This window comes from Medicago sativa, chromosome 2 (genome assembly GCF_051527215.1).
Source record: "Medicago sativa cultivar Bolivia chromosome 2, Bolivia_mono, whole genome shotgun sequence".
In the NCBI taxonomy this organism is placed as follows: domain Eukaryota; kingdom Viridiplantae; phylum Streptophyta; class Magnoliopsida; order Fabales; family Fabaceae; genus Medicago; species Medicago sativa.
The window spans coordinates 8,451,784-8,469,138 of record NC_140750.1 but is presented as its reverse complement, the minus strand read 5'-3'; the positions used below and the strand labels follow the sequence as shown (position 1 = coordinate 8,469,138).

The 17,355-nt window shown below is 31.6% G+C and overlaps 2 protein-coding genes across 3 annotated transcripts; both read right to left on the bottom strand.

Annotated features, from left to right (window-relative positions):
- Nucleotides 1–388: 388 nt before the first annotated feature.
- On the bottom strand, nt 389–7,788 carry LOC146944223 (subtilisin-like protease SBT5.6). Of its 2 annotated transcripts, XM_085742629.1 has the most exons (9): nt 7,667–7,788; nt 7,382–7,577; nt 7,016–7,207; nt 6,149–6,260; nt 3,633–4,194; nt 2,833–2,930; nt 2,370–2,727; nt 1,635–1,851; nt 389–1,030 (listed from the first exon to the last, which is right to left on the bottom strand). In XM_085742629.1, exons 1-9 carry the CDS (start codon nt 7,742–7,744, stop codon nt 486–488), a joined length of 2,358 nt encoding a protein of 785 aa, XP_085598755.1. In that variant the 5' UTR covers nt 7,745–7,788; the 3' UTR covers nt 389–485. The 2 variants fall into 2 exon arrangements, with proteins under 2 accessions (XP_085598755.1, XP_085598756.1); XM_085742630.1 differs by lacking the exon at nt 7,016–7,207.
- Nucleotides 7,789–8,899: 1,111 nt separating this feature from the next.
- Nucleotides 8,900–16,645, bottom strand: LOC146944222 (subtilisin-like protease SBT5.6). Its single transcript, XM_085742631.1, has 9 exons — nt 16,556–16,645; nt 16,241–16,436; nt 15,859–16,050; nt 15,209–15,320; nt 11,761–12,322; nt 11,526–11,623; nt 11,073–11,430; nt 10,352–10,568; nt 8,900–9,689 (listed from the first exon to the last, which is right to left on the bottom strand). Exons 1-9 carry the CDS (start codon nt 16,634–16,636, stop codon nt 9,148–9,150), a joined length of 2,358 nt encoding a protein of 785 aa, XP_085598757.1. The 5' UTR covers nt 16,637–16,645; the 3' UTR covers nt 8,900–9,147.
- Between the last annotated feature and the right edge of the window lie 710 nt (nt 16,646–17,355).

Here is a 17,355-nt window from a genome sequence, read left to right as displayed (position 1 = left end):
GTAAAAAAAAATTCCCCCAAAAAATTAGAATTTTTTAACAAAACATAAATTAATTATGAATTTTTAACCGTCAAACATATAAAAATTCATATTAAATTCATGTTTTGTTAAAAAATTCTAATTTTTTTTGGGAGAGATTCTTATAATATTATGAATTTTTCTGCAAAATTTTATTCAAAAATATGTATTCTACATATGAGTTTACTTTAAAAGAGAGACCAAAAGTGAAAATGGAAAATTTTATAGGGACTAAAAGTTGAAGGAAAATTTTAGAGGGACTAAAACGAAAAGTTGGTATATTTATAGGGACCAAAAACATATTTAACCCTAATATTAATCCTATCTATTTATTCTGATCCTGTCTCTCACTCTCTCAAATAATCTCCAATAATTTGTCCTTTTGGACAAACAAACACTTTTAGTAAATTAATTAACATAAGAAAATGAGTACAAGAATACTATAATGTTTTTTTTTTTTTTTTTTTTTATTGATAAGACACAGCCACTGGACTTCTTACAATATGATGTTTATCAGTCCAAGTATACCAACCAAAAAAGTACTTCTCAGGATCATACTTACTTGGTAACTGATCTTTATTTGCTGTCACTGTGATTACAAAATTCCTTTTCTGTCCAACATGTGTAAATTTCAGAACACTTGGAGTGGCTTTAATAGTAAATTCCTTTGATGACTTAGCAATAAACTTGTAAACACTCTTGGTCCTACCAACATTGGTGACTGTCCTCTTTATAGTTTTGGTGTAATTGAGTTTATGGATTTGTATAGATGGATAGTTGAGATCAAATGGTTGAGGCAGTGGGTTTGGACAATTATATGTAAGGTTTATGTGTTGTGTTAAATTAAGATTGCAAAGGTAAAGAAGGTAATCCATATAGGATGATGCATCATAAATGAGTCCTGGATTAGATGCTCTTTTAGGGCTGAAGTGGCCTGAACCCATTGAAAAAGGTGTTGCAGGATTTCCTGTTTCATCTGTAATTGGATTTCCTGTGTTGTCTGTTGTCTTAGCTGCAAGAATAAATAAATAATTTAGATATATCAATGAAGGGTAGTTTTTAGTGTGACTGATATAATTAATGAAGTTGTTATGTAGTATATTTATATCATCACGGTAAGGATTTAATTTGTTTACTTACTTGAGATTAATAGAAAAGTATTAGTACTGTTTATTACCAATTATTACATAGATCAATAAATCATTATAGATGACTAATTCTTTGTACTTTGTAGAATGTTGTTGATTTGATTGGTACAATTCTGTAAAACATGTTTTCAAGTAAAATTGCCTTCTATACTGAAGTTTTAAATTTTGGTTGGGTACAAATGGATTTGTAGAAATCTCTAAAATCTTTATATTGTTGCGGGAATTGCAGTTGTAGATCGCTATTTAAAACTAATGTAGACAATGGATTTGGATTGACTGCAGTCCACAGGCAACAATCTCACACATTCACACAGTCTGAACATCCTTGGTCGTTAGACGATTTAGATTTCAAGCTGCATTGAAGTCTAGACTCTCTGATCTCGATCCAATGACTCCCAATTTTCAGAATGTGCGGAATTGCTGACAACAATCAATCCATATCCAGGTGGATCCTGATGTAGAAATTACCTGATGTCATGAGAGCAGACCTTATAGCAGCAGGACTCCAAGTAGGGTGCACGGCTTTGAGAAGAACTGATGCAGCAGAAACATGAGGGCAAGACATTGAAGTTCCTGAAATGATATTGTACTTAACAACTCGTTTATCACGAAAATTCATACGTGTAGGTCCATCTTTAGCTGTCCAGGCTGCCAATATGTCTACTCCAGGAGCTGTTATGTCAGGCTGTAAAGTGCATAAATTATTTGAGAAATTTGAAACTAGAAGTCAAAAAGACATAAATTAATATAGACTGATGTCAAAAAGTGACAATTTGAAAAATTTCAAGTCAGCCACATCATCATGATTAGTAGATCCAAATTTCAAGTTCGGTATTTTAGATTTAAAAAAATATCAAAATTTAAATTGAAATGAGAACCAATCTGAGACTGCATAGGATTGTGACTGCATGCAATCTAAATCACTTAGACAGAAGCATTAAGAATTTAACCTATCTATCTTCTCTAAAAAGTACTAGTCATCGATCGCGACAGATTGAAGGAGGCATTTTATGTACATTATTACAGGACAAGCAGAACACAAGATGAATTCTTGAGTCACAAGACAACTAAAGTTGTCCTGTGTATTGTTTGATGAACATCATAGAGTATAAACAAAATGATGTAAAATTTACTCATATATCTTTTATAATATAATATCTTAATATAAAAGTGAAACAATTAATATTGTGATAAAGGAATCACCTTTAGAATATTAGGGTCAATTATGTTGGGACCTCTGCTAGAGAACATGGCCATAGAGGGTGCTGGTTTGGTATCTAACACAGTTCTTCCAGGCAAAAGTTGTGCCATTGGATTAGGAGAAGAATGAATATATTGAACAAGTTTTAAGGTATTGTCATAGGTCACTCCAGTGGCAGGAATGAAATAAGGATCAGAAGGTACATCATTTGCATAAGTTTTATTGTTCCCAAGGATAATTCCAACCCCACCAGCTCTTTGAACTTCAAAACTTTTGTTCAGTCTTCCACCTTGTCCTCTCATGCACAAAATTATCTTCCCCTTGACCTTGCTTGGATCAAGGGTATTGTCTTGGCAATAACTGCATCATGAAATATATGTAAATATATTAACCTTTTAATTAGATTTTTTAATTAGTCCAATAATCTAAATTTAAGAGAGGTGTAAAACCAGACATAGAAAATACCCAGAATTTGTTCTTAGTATGCCTGCATATTCAACATCGCTAGCCAAAACTAATGGACGGAAACTATTTTCCATGTGGACTGGAGTAATTGATCTACCCTGGAATTAATTAAGAAAGATTAGTAGTTAGTGATTTGGCTGTAAAGGTATTTTATGTCAAATCCCTGGTTCGAACCTAGGTCATCACATTTCCGTCTCCTCAATGTAAATTTAAAAAAGAAATCATGGTATTAGAAGCAAAAATTGAAGTTGATTCAAGTTGAAATCGTACTTTTATCTAAGTATATATGCATTATTTGTAATATGAATGACCATCCCTAGAAATTCACTACTAATTGTATAATTAACGATGTTACTTTTCTACAAGGCATGAATAATCTCTGGTCAAAATTTTAAGGGTCGTGATAATCTTTGGTCAAAATTTCAAGGGTCGTGAGAGATGATTAATATTAAGGATTAGTTTAGAAGTGCTGTAAAAGTGATTTATATGCTCTTCATAAAAAAAAAGTGATTTATATGCTGTAATTCAAATACTAGTTAGGTTAGTCACGTTACTTGGTGAACAAGTAACTAACTAGCCAGGTTAGTTAGGTAGGTAAGCAACTAAGGTGTGTATAAGTTCCCTCTCTTTCTCTTTTCCTCTCTTAGTTCCTTTCTTAGTTGTGTGATTGATTTCATTAAGCTCCAGCACTTTCAAGGTGTGCATATTATATTTTTTGTCGCTTAAATATAAGACCGGAAGGAGTACCTTTATGAACATCTATCCTATTTTATTTTTTTCCTAGTGAACTTGAAATTTACCTCAATGGTTGTGCCGTTGTTAAGTTTAATTGGAGCAAGAAAGGTTCGATCGACAGTACTAGCACCAACGGTGATGATCCAAGGGGGAGGATTTGACAAACTATGTGGAAAAGGACCAAAATTTCCAGCACTACAAACAACCACAATGTTTTTCCTTACAGCTTGTAATGCACCCTTAGCAATCACATCATCCTCATATTTCAATGGACCATAATGCCCTATGGAAATGCTTAAAACATCAACACCATCTTCAATAGCATCATCTATAGCTTTAAGCATATCAATGTTTGCGCAAAAGTTTCCTTCATTTTTTGGTTTTCCTTTTATTGGCCAACATGCTTTGTATATGGCAAGGCGAGCAAAGGGGGCTCCGCCAGAGGCTGTACCGCTGGCGAAGCCTCCGAGTGCTGCAGCATTTTTAATGGCTCGCCCTGCCACTATTGAAGATGTGTGTGTTCCATGGCCGTCTTTGTCGAGAGCTGATTTGTAATCCTCCTCTTCGTTTAGTGGGCCGTAATGATTTTCATAACCTTGCAAGTAGTACCTTGCTCCAACTATCTTTCTACAAAAAGAATACTATGTTACTTCAAGTTAATTAAATATGATGTATGAAGTTGGAGAAGGTGAAATTTTCTTGATGACCAATTAACTATTTATTAGCACTTAATTTTCAATTGATTAATTGATACAAGAATATCCTCCTTTAGTATTACAATGAGTTCACCAAATTCAAAATAAACCCGGTGGTTTTTTAAATGTTTATATGGCTTCTGTCTAAATTGCAGTGATACAACTTAATTTTAACAATTTCACCTTCATTCAAATATGCACTCAATCAACAAATTGCTTATGACATGATAAAACAGACACATCACACAACCAATAAGGCAATAACATGATGAGGAAGCAAAGCATGAGTAGAACTTCATAATTTGTACTACAAAAATGTTGTCCTCTTTTACATGGGTTTTCTCTTTTTATTTTTTTTGGTATGCGTTGACTGTTTTCGGTATAGCCCTTCGATAATTGGACAATAGTGTTTTCTTTTTCTTCAATTCAATCATCTCTATATAGACAATGAAATAGAGTATGGAGTATCTGGCCATTAAAAAGAAAAGAGTATGGAGTATCACAAAAGCTGAGCGAAAAGGCAGTGACAAGACTAAAAAGAAAGAAACTAAATTAAGGAGTAGACATAGTTTTGTGTAGGGGATCACGAGATGAAACAACAAAAGAAGCCAAAACCAATCAAGTCTAAAGGACAATAGCTATTGAAATCAAACAATTTTAGAAGATTAACTATCTCTCTCTATGTTTCTCTCTCTCTCTCTCTCTCTCTCTCTCTCTCTCTCTCTCTCTCTCTCTCTCTCTCTCTCTCTCTCTCTATATATATATATATATATATATATATATATATATATATATATATATATATAGGTTTTGCTATAAGTCACTCATGAAGGTGTCTTTTAGCAATCCACACCTCAAGGTGTGATTTCCACTTTTTAGTTATAACTTTGCTAAAAGACACCTTCATAAAAATTAGTTGGTGTCTTTTAACAAATGCTCGTAGAATAACTTGCTAAAAGACACCTTCATAAAAGGTGTCTTCTAGCAAAACCCTATATATATATATATATATATATATATATATATATATATATATATATATATATATATATATATATATATATATATTTATCATTATGTCTAACTCATGCTTAGAGAAATGAGATTTTTTTTGGGTACAAAGAAATGAGGATTAATGAGATGGAGTATATATTTACGTCTGTTATTTTAGGGCCGGCCTAATGCATTTGTAGACCTAAAACGAATTTTAGATTGAGGCCTTTTAAATACGCTGATAAAGAGACAAAAATTAAGAATAAAATTGAGTAATTTTATTTGAAGTATACCGGACACTAAATACAAGTATCGCTCCTGGTCATTATGACTCATAGGTTCTAACATTGATAAAAATATGTGATTTTATTTGAGACATACAGAACATTGATTTGAGGCCCGTGGAAATCAAGTGTGTTGTGAGAGTCTAACTTCGTCTGTTAGACTCAACCTCGTTAATACATGAACTTTTTTAAACAAATTTTTTAGTGATATCAACATTACATTCCCTATAAAAATATGACCAAGCTTCTTGGCATATTTTCAAAAGTATACGAATATTTATATATACCGTGAATATGACACGCTCATAACTTATGCAACAGATAGTGAAAGTAACTTTTGCTTTAGAAAAAGAAACTACTAATTATATTGGTTAACTAAGAAAAGAACCTATTCAAAGGTTCCAAAGTTCATTGAAATAACTTTCATTTCAAAAAAGAAACTGAAATGGAGCAACTATTGTTTTTTATGTGAAAAGAAACTAACCTTATTTAGTAGTTGGAGTAAAATAACTCAATCTAATCATATAAATATAATATGACAATATAATATGATAGCTAGGAGAAAAGTGTAGAAGTTCAAATGGTACTAATTAAATAACAGCTTGTTACCTATTGCATTTAGATGAATCAAAATTAGTTCCATTTATGCACATTCCTTTCCATTTCTTTGGAACAGGACCCATCCCTTTATCACTGAAGCTCTTTGAATCTGGCCACACACCTATGTACATATGGAACAAAACACACTCATAACTTGTCTTCATGCAAACACACAAACACATTGCTAACTCGTGTAGTACTTGTTAATTACATAGAACAATATAATAATAGAGTCAAATGAGAACAATCATGTATTTAATTAGCAAGATGAAAAACAAGATATCAGCTTATTGTTACGGTTTTTTCGTGAAAGAAAAAAAATATTTTTTTAGGAAAAAAATATATCACTTTAAAACAATTTCATCTATTTTCCTTAAGAAACAATCTCATCTATTTGTTATGGATTTTTAAAATAATTAATGAGAATCCAAAGAAATATTTAAAATATACTTCAAATCAAAAATTATTTCGAGAAACTTTTCTTGATAATCATTTTCAGATAAACATTTAATAAAAAACTCGAATTTGAATATGATAAACAAACATAAATTAACATATATTTTTTATTTAGAAAAATGATGTTACTCCTCCTATGGTTTTTTACTTTATTTTAGTCCCATAAGTTTTTTTATTTAAATCCAGCAGGCTTTGTAGATTTATTATTTGTTTTTATTCAAAAACAACAATTTTTCAATTTGCAAGATTCAATCTAAAGAAGAAAAAAAAACTTTATGTCTAAAACCAAAAAATACTATAATCATAGGGACTAAAATCATATTTAAACCTATAATTTTTAAAAAAATCTCTGGAAACTAATCTATTAATTAATGAATATCAAAATGTTTTTGTTATAATATATATGTGGACATAACTTACCACTATCAATCATTCCTACTATAATATCTTGACCATATTTTGCTTTGGCTAACAAGTCTCTATTTGTCTCATTGGTTTTTTCTTCAAAAGGATCAAATGACTCATCTAACCCCACAAAATTCCATGACCTTGTGGTATGCAATGAGTATAACTTTGTGTGGCTCTTGCGCACAGAGACCACTCCTTCCATCCCTGTTTCATATTAATTAATTTTCTATACTATATTAATGAAAATATAATTATCAACAAAATATAAAAATTAATTTGGTCTAGCTATTGTGTTGTGTATCTAATTTTGTCGCCTGATTCAAATTTTCAAGTAGCTAGTGAGTTGTAACATGAAATTGCAAAGTAGTATAACTTTACCTGAGAGATTATTGGCTTCATTAGGTGTAAGTAATGCTGCAAAACCATTGAAAGTGTGTTTATAACTGTAAAGAAGGGAAACCCTAGCTTCGTCCTCAGTTTCTTTTACCAAAAGCAAATAAGAGTGATGTGTATTCTCTATTTCATGCAGTGTTTTATCTCCATTATTGTGCTCTCCAAATTCAACTAGATAAACCTGTGACAAAAATCCAATAAATATGAATTCCTAGATAGAAATCCAGAGGAGAAAAAATGATTATGAGTAGTAGTAGAAAAATGAAAGACCTGATTATTTTTGGTGCATGAGACCAATGGAAGGAGGAGGAGGAAGAGACATGTCATTGAAACGTTGTTCATTGCCATAGTGTACTTGAATATCTAACCAATGCTTATGCTTGCCCTCATCTATAGAGTATAACGACAAGATTTTATTTTATAGGCATGCTATTGGATAGGTCTTTCTGTATTATTTGGACACTTTTTGCAAGTAGTATTTCGTTTGATGAATTTGATAAAAAAAAAAAAATGGCAAAACCATAAACGACCAATTTGCTACCGTAAGCAGAAAATTATGCAAATAAAATAGAGCATCAACGTGCTCACGTGTTACAGATTATGATATTGCTGGTTTTGTTTGATACAGGATTAGGGTCGAAATAAAAAGACGTGAAAAAAATATGAGATTATATTTTATAGCTCAAACCCTACACTTTATTAGACTTGGCGGGCTAGCCCATTTTTACAACTCTAAATATGCGTGTGGAACCTGTAAGCGAAGCTGATAGTGATGGAGGTGAAGTTGTGCGCCTTAGACCAACCCTTTGTTTACTCATAATGTTGTATGGGCGGGAGTTGCAAACCATCCCCGCCATAAGAAATTATGTCATTTGTTTAAATTGTCGAGGATTAGGTCGCTTGCGATGAATTTCTATTTTAAAATACATCTTCTGAGTATATAAGCCTGATGTACTATTTCTTTGTGAAATTTTATCAAATTCGAAGAAGACTGGCGATAAGTTTGATTTAGAAGATAAGTCCAATTTGTTTGTAAATTGTAACATTTTTTTGTTTGTTAATATAGTTTTAGACTTTTATAATATTGACTTAAACGATCGTAAAGCAAAATAGATTGATTCAAACTTCACATTAATAAAAATTTAACTTTGTTCTCCATTTAATCAAAATTAAACTTCCTCCGACTCCTTTGATCAAAATTTAGGTTTTAACTATAGAATCAAGCATTAGATTCACATTGTGTACCATATATTTGAATGCTTAGGTTACTCCTTTGTCGTATTTAAATATTGGTGCATAAGCATCATCAACAAAGCAACATATATGAAATAGAGAATTATGAAAAAATAAAATATATTAAGTCTTCCATACACTTATGCAAGTGTTTATGTCAAAAATCATAATATATAGTATAAACTTGAATAAAATCTTGTAAACACCTCAATCATCCAAAGCATCAAAAGGTAAAAATACTATCATACTTCATCATTATACAACGAGAGATGGGCTCAAACAATGCATTATATCAATCAAGGCTCAAATAACATTTCTTAAAAAAAAAAAAGTCTCAAATAACATTACATTCACATCTTGAACACAATCTGGTCCTACCATCATTTCTAATAATATTTATCTTATCTATTTATCGTGATCCTGTCTCTCACTCTCTCTAATAGTTTGTCCTTTTGAACAAACACTAAAATAAACTAATCAACATAAGAAAATGAGTACAAGAATACTATAATGTTTTTTTATTGAAAAGACACAGCCACTGGACTTCTTACAATATGATGTTTATCAGTCCAAGTATACCAACCAAAATAGTACTTCTCAAGATCACACTTACTTGGTAACTGATCTCTATTTGCAGTCACTGTGATGACAAAATTCCTTTTCTGTCCAACATGTTTAAACTTCAGAACACTTGGAGTGGCTTTAATGGTAAATTCCTTTGGTGGATTAGCAATAAACTTGTAAACAGTCTTGCTACTACCAACATTGGTGACTGTCCTCTTTATAGTTTTGGTGTAATTGAGTTTATGGATTTGTATTGATGGATAGTTGAGATCAAATGGTTGAGGTAGTGGGTTTGGACAATTATATGTAAGGTTTATGTGTTGTGTTAAATTAAGATTGCAAAGGTAAAGAAGGTAATCCATGTAGGATGCATCATAAATGAGTCCTGGATCTGATGCTCTTTTAGGGTTGAAGTGGCCTGAACCCATTGCAAAAGGTGTTGTAGGGTTTCCTGTTTCATCAGTCATTGTATTTCCTGTGTTGTCTGTTGTCCTAGCTGCAAGAATAATAAAAAAGAATATGAATTCAAATATTACTAAAATTAATGAAGTTGTCATGTTATATCATCATGCTAGGGATTTAATTTGCTTTACTTATTTTAGTATAATGGCAAATTATGGATATACTATTTGCATAGATCAATAAATCATAATAGATGACTTGCATAATCATTATGATAGTGTTAGATATGTTTCCAAACTAAATTGGCTTATATACCAACGTTTTAAATTTCGGTTGCAGACAATTGTAGTCGTAGAAATCTTTAAAATCTTTATATTATCGCGGCAATTGCGGTTGTAGGCAGCGATTTAAAATTATAGTGTATACAATGGATTTGGATTACTTGCAGTCAGTAATCCCAAGCATTCACCCAGTCAACATATCGGTTGTTATTGGACCGTGATTGAGTATTCCATCCAGATTTCAAGTTTGGTATTTTTTAGATTTTAAATATCTGCCTTGAAATATATGGATATCCTATCGAACGTCGTTGATGTTTTGAATGCGTGACAGACAATCCAAATTCGTATAATGATACAATCAGATCTAGTAGAAAACTATGTTGGTTATTGCCACTAAATCAATAATGTTAGTGTAAATATTCATTTTAGAGGGTAGTATCCAAGCTAGTGGGGTGGATCTTGATGGAGAAATTACCTGATGTCATGAGGGCAGACCTTATAGCAGCAGGACTCCAAGTAGGGTGCATTGCTTTGAGAAGAACTGATGCAGCAGAAACATGAGGGCAAGACATTGAAGTTCCTGAAAAGATATTGTACTTTACAACTCGTTTATCCTGAAATGTCATTCGTGTCGGTCCGTCTTTAGCTGTCCATGCTGCCAATATGTCTACTCCAGGAGCTGTTATGTCAGGCTGAAAATGTCCACAAGTTGTTTGTAAATTTTTGAAACTAGAATAAATTTATTACTTTTTATTTATGTACACGAGACATAAATTAATTGGGTGGTGACTCACAGTCAGCTATATCGATCACCGATCGGATTGTTTAGATTTCAAATTCGATATTTTTTTATTTAAAATATATAACAATCTACATTGAAATCAAGACCATCTAATCTTTACCCAACGACCACTATATAGCTGACTGCACGATTACACGGGATTGTGACTTTGTCCAACTGAAATCACTCAGATAGAAGCATTTTATACACATTATTACAGGACAAGTAGAACACCACAAGACTATTCTTGAGTCACAAGACAACTCAAATTTTCCTATAAGTGTTGTTTGGTGAACATCAGAGAACACAAATAAAATACTATTATAAAATTTCCTAATACATCTTGTATAATAGATAATATCTTATGCTAAAGAGAAACAATTGATACTATGTTGAAGTGTGTCACGGGAAATACCTTTAGAATATTAGGGTCAATTATATTGGGACCTCTACTAGAGAAGATGGCCATAGAGGGTGCTGGTTTAGTATCTAACACAGTTCTTCCAGGCAAAAGTTGTGCCATTGGATTAGGAGAAGAATGAATATATTGAACAAGTTTTAAGGTATTCTCATAGGTTACTCCAGTGGTTGGAATGAAATAAGGATCAGAAGGTACATCATTTGCATAAGCTTTATTGTTCCCAAGTATTAAAGCAACACCACCAGCTCTTTGAACTTCCAAACTTTTTTTCACTCTTCCACCTTGCCCTCTCATGCACAACACTATCTTTCCCTTGACCTTGCTTGGATCAAGGGTATTGTCTAGGCAATAACTGCATCATGGAATTAAATATAAACATTTTAATTAGATTTATTATTAGTTTGACAACATAAATTTATAAGAGGTAAAACTAGAAATAGAAAGTACCTAGAATTTACACTTAGTATGCCTGCATATTCAACATCACTTGCCAGAACTAATGGACGGAAACTATTTCCCATGCGGAGTGGAGTGATTGATCTACCCTGGAATTAACGAAAAAATGATTGAAGTTAATTCAAATGACCATTGTATTAATTAACAAAGATTAGAGTTAAATTCAAGTTCAAACATTAGGACACCGTATTTGACATCAAAATTAATGAACTTAATTAAAATGTACCTCGATACTTGTGGCATTGCTCAGCTTAATTGGAGCAAGAAAGGTTCGATCGACAGTACTAGCACCAACAGTGATTATCCAAGGAGCAGGATTTGACAAACTATGAGGAGAAGGGCCAGCATTTCCAGCACTACAAACAACAACAATGTTTTTCCTTACAGCTTGTAATGCACCCTTAGCAATCACATCATCCTCATATTTCAATGGCGCAGGAAACCCAATGGAAAGGTTTATAACATCAACACCATCCTCAATTGCATCATCTATAGCTTTAAGCATATCAATGTTAGTGCAAACATTTCCATCATTTTTTGGTTTTCCTTTCATTGGCCAACATGCTTTGTATATTGCAAGGCGAGCTAATGGGGCTCCGCCAGAGGCTGTGCCTCTAGCGAAGCCTCCGAGTGCTGATGCATTTTCAACTGCTCGCCCTGCTACTATTGAAGCTGTGTGTGTTCCATGACCATCTTTGTCGCGAGCTGATTTGTAATCCTCCTCTTCGTTTAGTGGGCCATAGATTTTTTCATAACCTTGCAAATAGTACCTTGCTCCAATTATCTTTCTGCATCACAATTATTTTACTTCAAGTTATATGATCTATGTAGTTGGAGTCTTGGAGAAGATCAAATCTTTTTGATGACCAATTAACTATTTATTGTTGACTTAATTTTACAATTAGTTAATTGATAATGGAGCATATATCTAGTTTAAAAAGTTAAACGAGAGACAAAAATGTAATTTGAGATTATTTTCATTTTTTTAGCATCTAATCTTCACTGATCATTTAACTTTTTTCTGTCAATAGTCTTGTAATGTTTCCATTGTTCATAATGTAATGAATACCTATATTACGAAACTCGTTCTTGACAGAAAGTTTTATGATACAAATTATGTGTATAAAATTTTCCTTCCAACATAAAATCGTTTAATAAGTTATTTAGTTAACTTAAGATTAATGTCATTTAATGAAAAACACATAATATAAGACAGGATCCAGTTTTCCGATAGGTCACTTGGTTGCAAGATAACCCTTGAACCTTCAAGTACTCGATTTTAGACATGGCACCGATAAAATATAAGACGATAATATTGACCTATCTCAATACTAACAAATGGTTTTATATCGACGTAAAAGTTTATAGACCCAAATCGTATGATATTAACATTCAATCTTTAAAAGAAACAGATCTTTCGTTGCTGACTCAAAGATTAGTCTTGTAGCGAACTTACAACGAATGCCTTGAAGCGAATGTTGGGTTCAATGAACTTTATTTCGGTAGTAAAAAAAAACTTGCAATTTTGAAGTTAGTTAAATAGATACTCCTATAATCAAAACACACACACATGACACAAACTAATAACATCACGAGGAAACAAAGCATGACTTGTCAGACGTACATAATTTGTATCAGTCTAGTGTCCAAAAAAATGCTGTCATCTTTTACATGCTTCTCTCTCTTTCTCGTGCATATGTTTTGGATGTTTTGGCATGCGTTGACCGTTTTCAGAATAACAGTTCAATAATTGGACAATATTTTCTTTTCTTTTCATTCAATTCAATCATATCTACATAGACTAAACTCTAAAGTATCACAAAAGCTGAGAGAAAAGGCAGTGACAGAACTCAAAAAGAAAGAAATTAGTAAAAAAAGGGAATAGACATTAGACATAGTCTTGTGTTTTGAATAGCAAAAGGAGATAAAAGACACTGTGGTGTGGAATAGAGGGTCGGGGCTCACGAGATAACACAACAAAAGAAGCCAAAAACCAATCAAGTCTAAAGGACAATATAGCTATTGAAATCATGCAAATTTAGCTTTATATATATCTTATTCAGAATATAACTCCACATACTATGAAAGCTAGTTCAGAAAATGCCTTCTTTGGCCTTATCATTGTGTCTAAATCATCCTCAGAGAAATTAATGAAATACGTACATAATATATGGTTTTATTATTTTTTAATAGAAAAATGATAAGATAAAAACATATATAGTTACAATGTCGCATACAATTCTGTCTCTATTATTTTAATGTGCAACTAACACAACTGATTTTAGAATGAGAGAGTGAGATAAGTAAATTGAATCATACAACCATACATTATATAAAAAGGTGACATCTACATTTGCCCATAAACAAAATTATCCATCAGAACTTTCATCAATCAAAATCATCTACAACATAAACGATGCAAGACAAATACATGGTTTTGAACGGTACACGTAACTCTACTCATCTTTTGCTGACAAGTAAATAAGATCTTCTTTTTTTTTTTTTTCCTTCAAAAAAAAAAGATCTTGCTTTATAAAAAACCGCGAGACTTTTTGTTCTAACTATTCATAATTTTTTTTTATTACATTAACGATTCATAATTTAATGGCTTAATTGCACTTTTGGCCCCCTATATTTCCAAAACTTGCGGTTACAGCCCCCTAACTAATTTAAATACAAAACAGCCTCCTAAGTATTGAATCTTTGACAGTTTTGGCGCCCCAAGGCCAAAAAAAATTAAAAAAAATGACACGTGGCACCTCATTTAGGGTGCCACGTCAGCGTTGGGGGCCAAAACTGCCAAAGATTCAATACTTAGGGGGTTGTTTTGTATTTAAATTAGTTAGGAGGCTGTAACCGCAAGTTTTGGAAAGATAGGGGGCCAAAAGTGCAATTAAGCCTAATTTAATCTACGACTAAGATTCATTCTTCTCACTTTGTCACTATACATATGCCTTACCTTGTTTCTGTCTCTTACACTTGGTCTGTTCTTTCTTAACATGCCTTAACATGTCCTTAATTTATTATGCTTTATTGATTAAAAAATTACTTGTTAGTAATTTTTAATGATATCTACAATATCTTCCCTATAAAAATATGGCTTAGCTTCTTGGCATGTAAGGATAATTTATATTGTTCTTTACACATTTTCCTAAGTATATGAATATGACATGCTCATAATTTATGTAACATATAGTGAAAGGAACTTTTGCTTTCGTAATGTTCAAGCCAATGATGTTCCTTACAATATTATATTAACTAGAAAAAGAAACTACTAAATATATACTATTAATAATGGTTAACTAAGAAAAGAACCTATTCAAAGGTTCCAAAGTTCATTGAAAGAATTTTCATATTCCAAAAAGACAAATTGCCTTGTCTTCATTTTAGACATAGTGTCTAACAAGTAAAAAAGAATAAAAGAAAAACCTAAATTGAAGCTTGATTCAGAAATAAAATGGAACAACTTTAAAAAAAAATCGTGTAAAGAAACTGACATTAATCATGTAGAACCATAAAGCAAATTCCTTATAAGCAGTTGCAGTAAAACAGCTCAATCTATTCAGATGTAAATGTAATTTTTTTTTTTTGGTTACAGATGTAAATGTAATTGATAGCGAACAATGCACTAGAAGTTCAAATGTTACTAATTAAAAAAAATAAATAAATGTTACCTATTGCAGTTAGATGAACCAAAATCAGTTCCATTTTGGCACACTCCTTTCCATTTCTGTGGCACAGGACCCATCCCTTCATCACAGAAGCTCTTTGAATCTGGCCACACACCTATATACAAATGGAAAAATAAACACACTCATGGATTGTCTTCATGCAAATTCACATAAACACGCTGCTTAATTTTTTTTTTTTTTTGAAGGATAAACATACTGCTAACTGTTAATAGTTACATAGAACATTAGGATCGAAATAGAGTCAAATAATATTTAAATATATTACTTTGTCATTTAAAAAAAATGAGAACCCAATCATATATTTAATTATATAGTCAGGGTAAAAATATAGACAAGATGAAAAGCAAGATATATATGCTTGAAATAATCACTTTTAGGAATTTTAATCTATTTTTTATGGATTAAAATATTTAGAATTTGAAGGAAAAAAAGTAAAATATGCTTGAAATGAAAAAACTATTTAGAGTAAATTTTAATGAAAATCATTTTCGGTAAATGTTTTACTAAAAAACTGAATTTTCTATATGATAAAAAAACAAACACAAAATAACAAATATTTTTTTTAATAAAAGAACTCTAAAAATGAATATATAAAATGGCCATATTTTAATAATTTGTCGACATAAACTTACCATTATCAACCATTCCTACTATAATATCTTGACCATATTTTGCTTTTGCTAACAAGTCTCTATTTGTCTCATTGGATTTTTGTTCCAAAGGATCAAATGGCCCATCTAACCCCACAAATTTCCACGACCTTGTGGTATGCAATGAGTATATCTTTGTCTGGCTCTTATGCACAGAGACCACTCCTTCCATTCCTGTTTCATGTTAAAAACAGTTGAATTAATGACGGAACTTAGAGACTTAAAAAAATTGAAATTAACCAGCCTAACTTTTATGCATCGAATTTTTCCGCCATTGATTAAGAAATTTCTTGTGGTCTATTGTAACATGAAATTGCATTGTTTGAAACAGTTGGAGAAATGAAATTATATAATTTTACGTTACCTGAAAGATTATTGGCTTCATTAGGTGTTAGTAATGCTGCAAAGCCATTGAAAGTGTGTTTGTAACTGTAAAGATGGGAAGCCCGGGCTTCTTCCTCAGTTTCTTTTACCAAAAGCAAATAAGAGTGATGTGTTTTCACTATTTCATGCAATGTTTTATCTCCATTATTGTGCTCTCCAAATTCAACTAGATAAACCTATGACAAAAATTCATCAAAAGATGTTTCACTTGAGACTAAAAATTACAAATAAGAGCATAAAAAAAAGTGAAAAAATGATTATATGAAGTAGTAATAGTGGTAGAAAAATGAAAGACCTCATTGTTTTTGGTGCATGACACCAATGGAAGGAGGAGGAGGAAGAGACATGTTGTGAAAATGATGATGTTCATTGCCATAGTGTAGACAAAACGCAATTTGATATAATGTGATGATATTTATAAAGGGTTAAAGGTTAATTACACGAATCTCTAACCAATGCTTACCCTCATCTCAAGAATATGTCTCTTATCTGATTAAACGACAAGATTTTATAGGCATGCTATTGGATATGTCTTTCTGTATATTGGACATTTTTTTGGAAGTATATATCTTATTTTTTGGACCCTGTTTTTATGATGTAATATCTTTTGATGAAGGGTCTTGTTAACCAATGCCCCGGGGCACTAGTTAAGGAAGTAAAAATAGAAATTTTTCATAAAAACAACAACTTTTTGACTTTCATAAAGTTGAACATTCTACTTTTCACCAATTCCCAATGCAAAGTTTCTAGATTAGTTTTTCTTAACTAGTGCCCCGGGGCACTAGTTAAATTACTTGTTCTATATGCGTTGTTTTGGTGCATTGAATATTTTGATTAATTAGCACTAAAATCTATATTTAATACTGTAACACCATGCGAATAATTTTATTTATATTAAAGTTAGTTAATTAATCCTAAGTCTTTGATATTTTTTGTAATATGCACTTGTTTTTTATATTTTAGATGCTTTTTATTTGGCCAAATAATATGATGCGTAATATTTTATATGTTGATTTAGAAGATTTCATATCATATTTTAATTATGTTGTGATATTTTTTGGTATTTATTATATTTTTGTTGTGAAAGTGCGGGTA

What these genes read in the sequence shown, in the direction of transcription:
- LOC146944223 (XM_085742629.1), bottom strand. Translation starts at nt 7,744, where the DNA reads ATGGCAATGAACAACGTTTCAATGACATGTCTCTTCCTCCTCCTCCTT. An exon ending in TGAAGCCAATAATCTCTCAG is followed by an intron (nt 7,208 to 7,381) that starts GTAAAGTTATAC and finishes AATATGAAACAG; the next exon opens with GGATGGAAGGAGTGGTCTCT. An exon ending in ACAACGGCACAACCATTGAG is followed by an intron (nt 2,931 to 3,632) that starts GTAAATTTCAAG and finishes AATTAATTCCAG; the next exon opens with GGTAGATCAATTACTCCAGT.
- LOC146944222 (XM_085742631.1), bottom strand. Translation starts at nt 16,636, where the DNA reads ATGGCAATGAACATCATCATTTTCACAACATGTCTCTTCCTCCTCCTC. An exon ending in GGTTCATCTAACTGCAATAG is followed by an intron (nt 12,323 to 15,208) that starts GTAACATTTATT and finishes ATTGTGATGCAG; the next exon opens with AAAGATAATTGGAGCAAGGT. An exon ending in GCAATGCCACAAGTATCGAG is followed by an intron (nt 11,624 to 11,760) that starts GTACATTTTAAT and finishes CGTTAATTCCAG; the next exon opens with GGTAGATCAATCACTCCACT.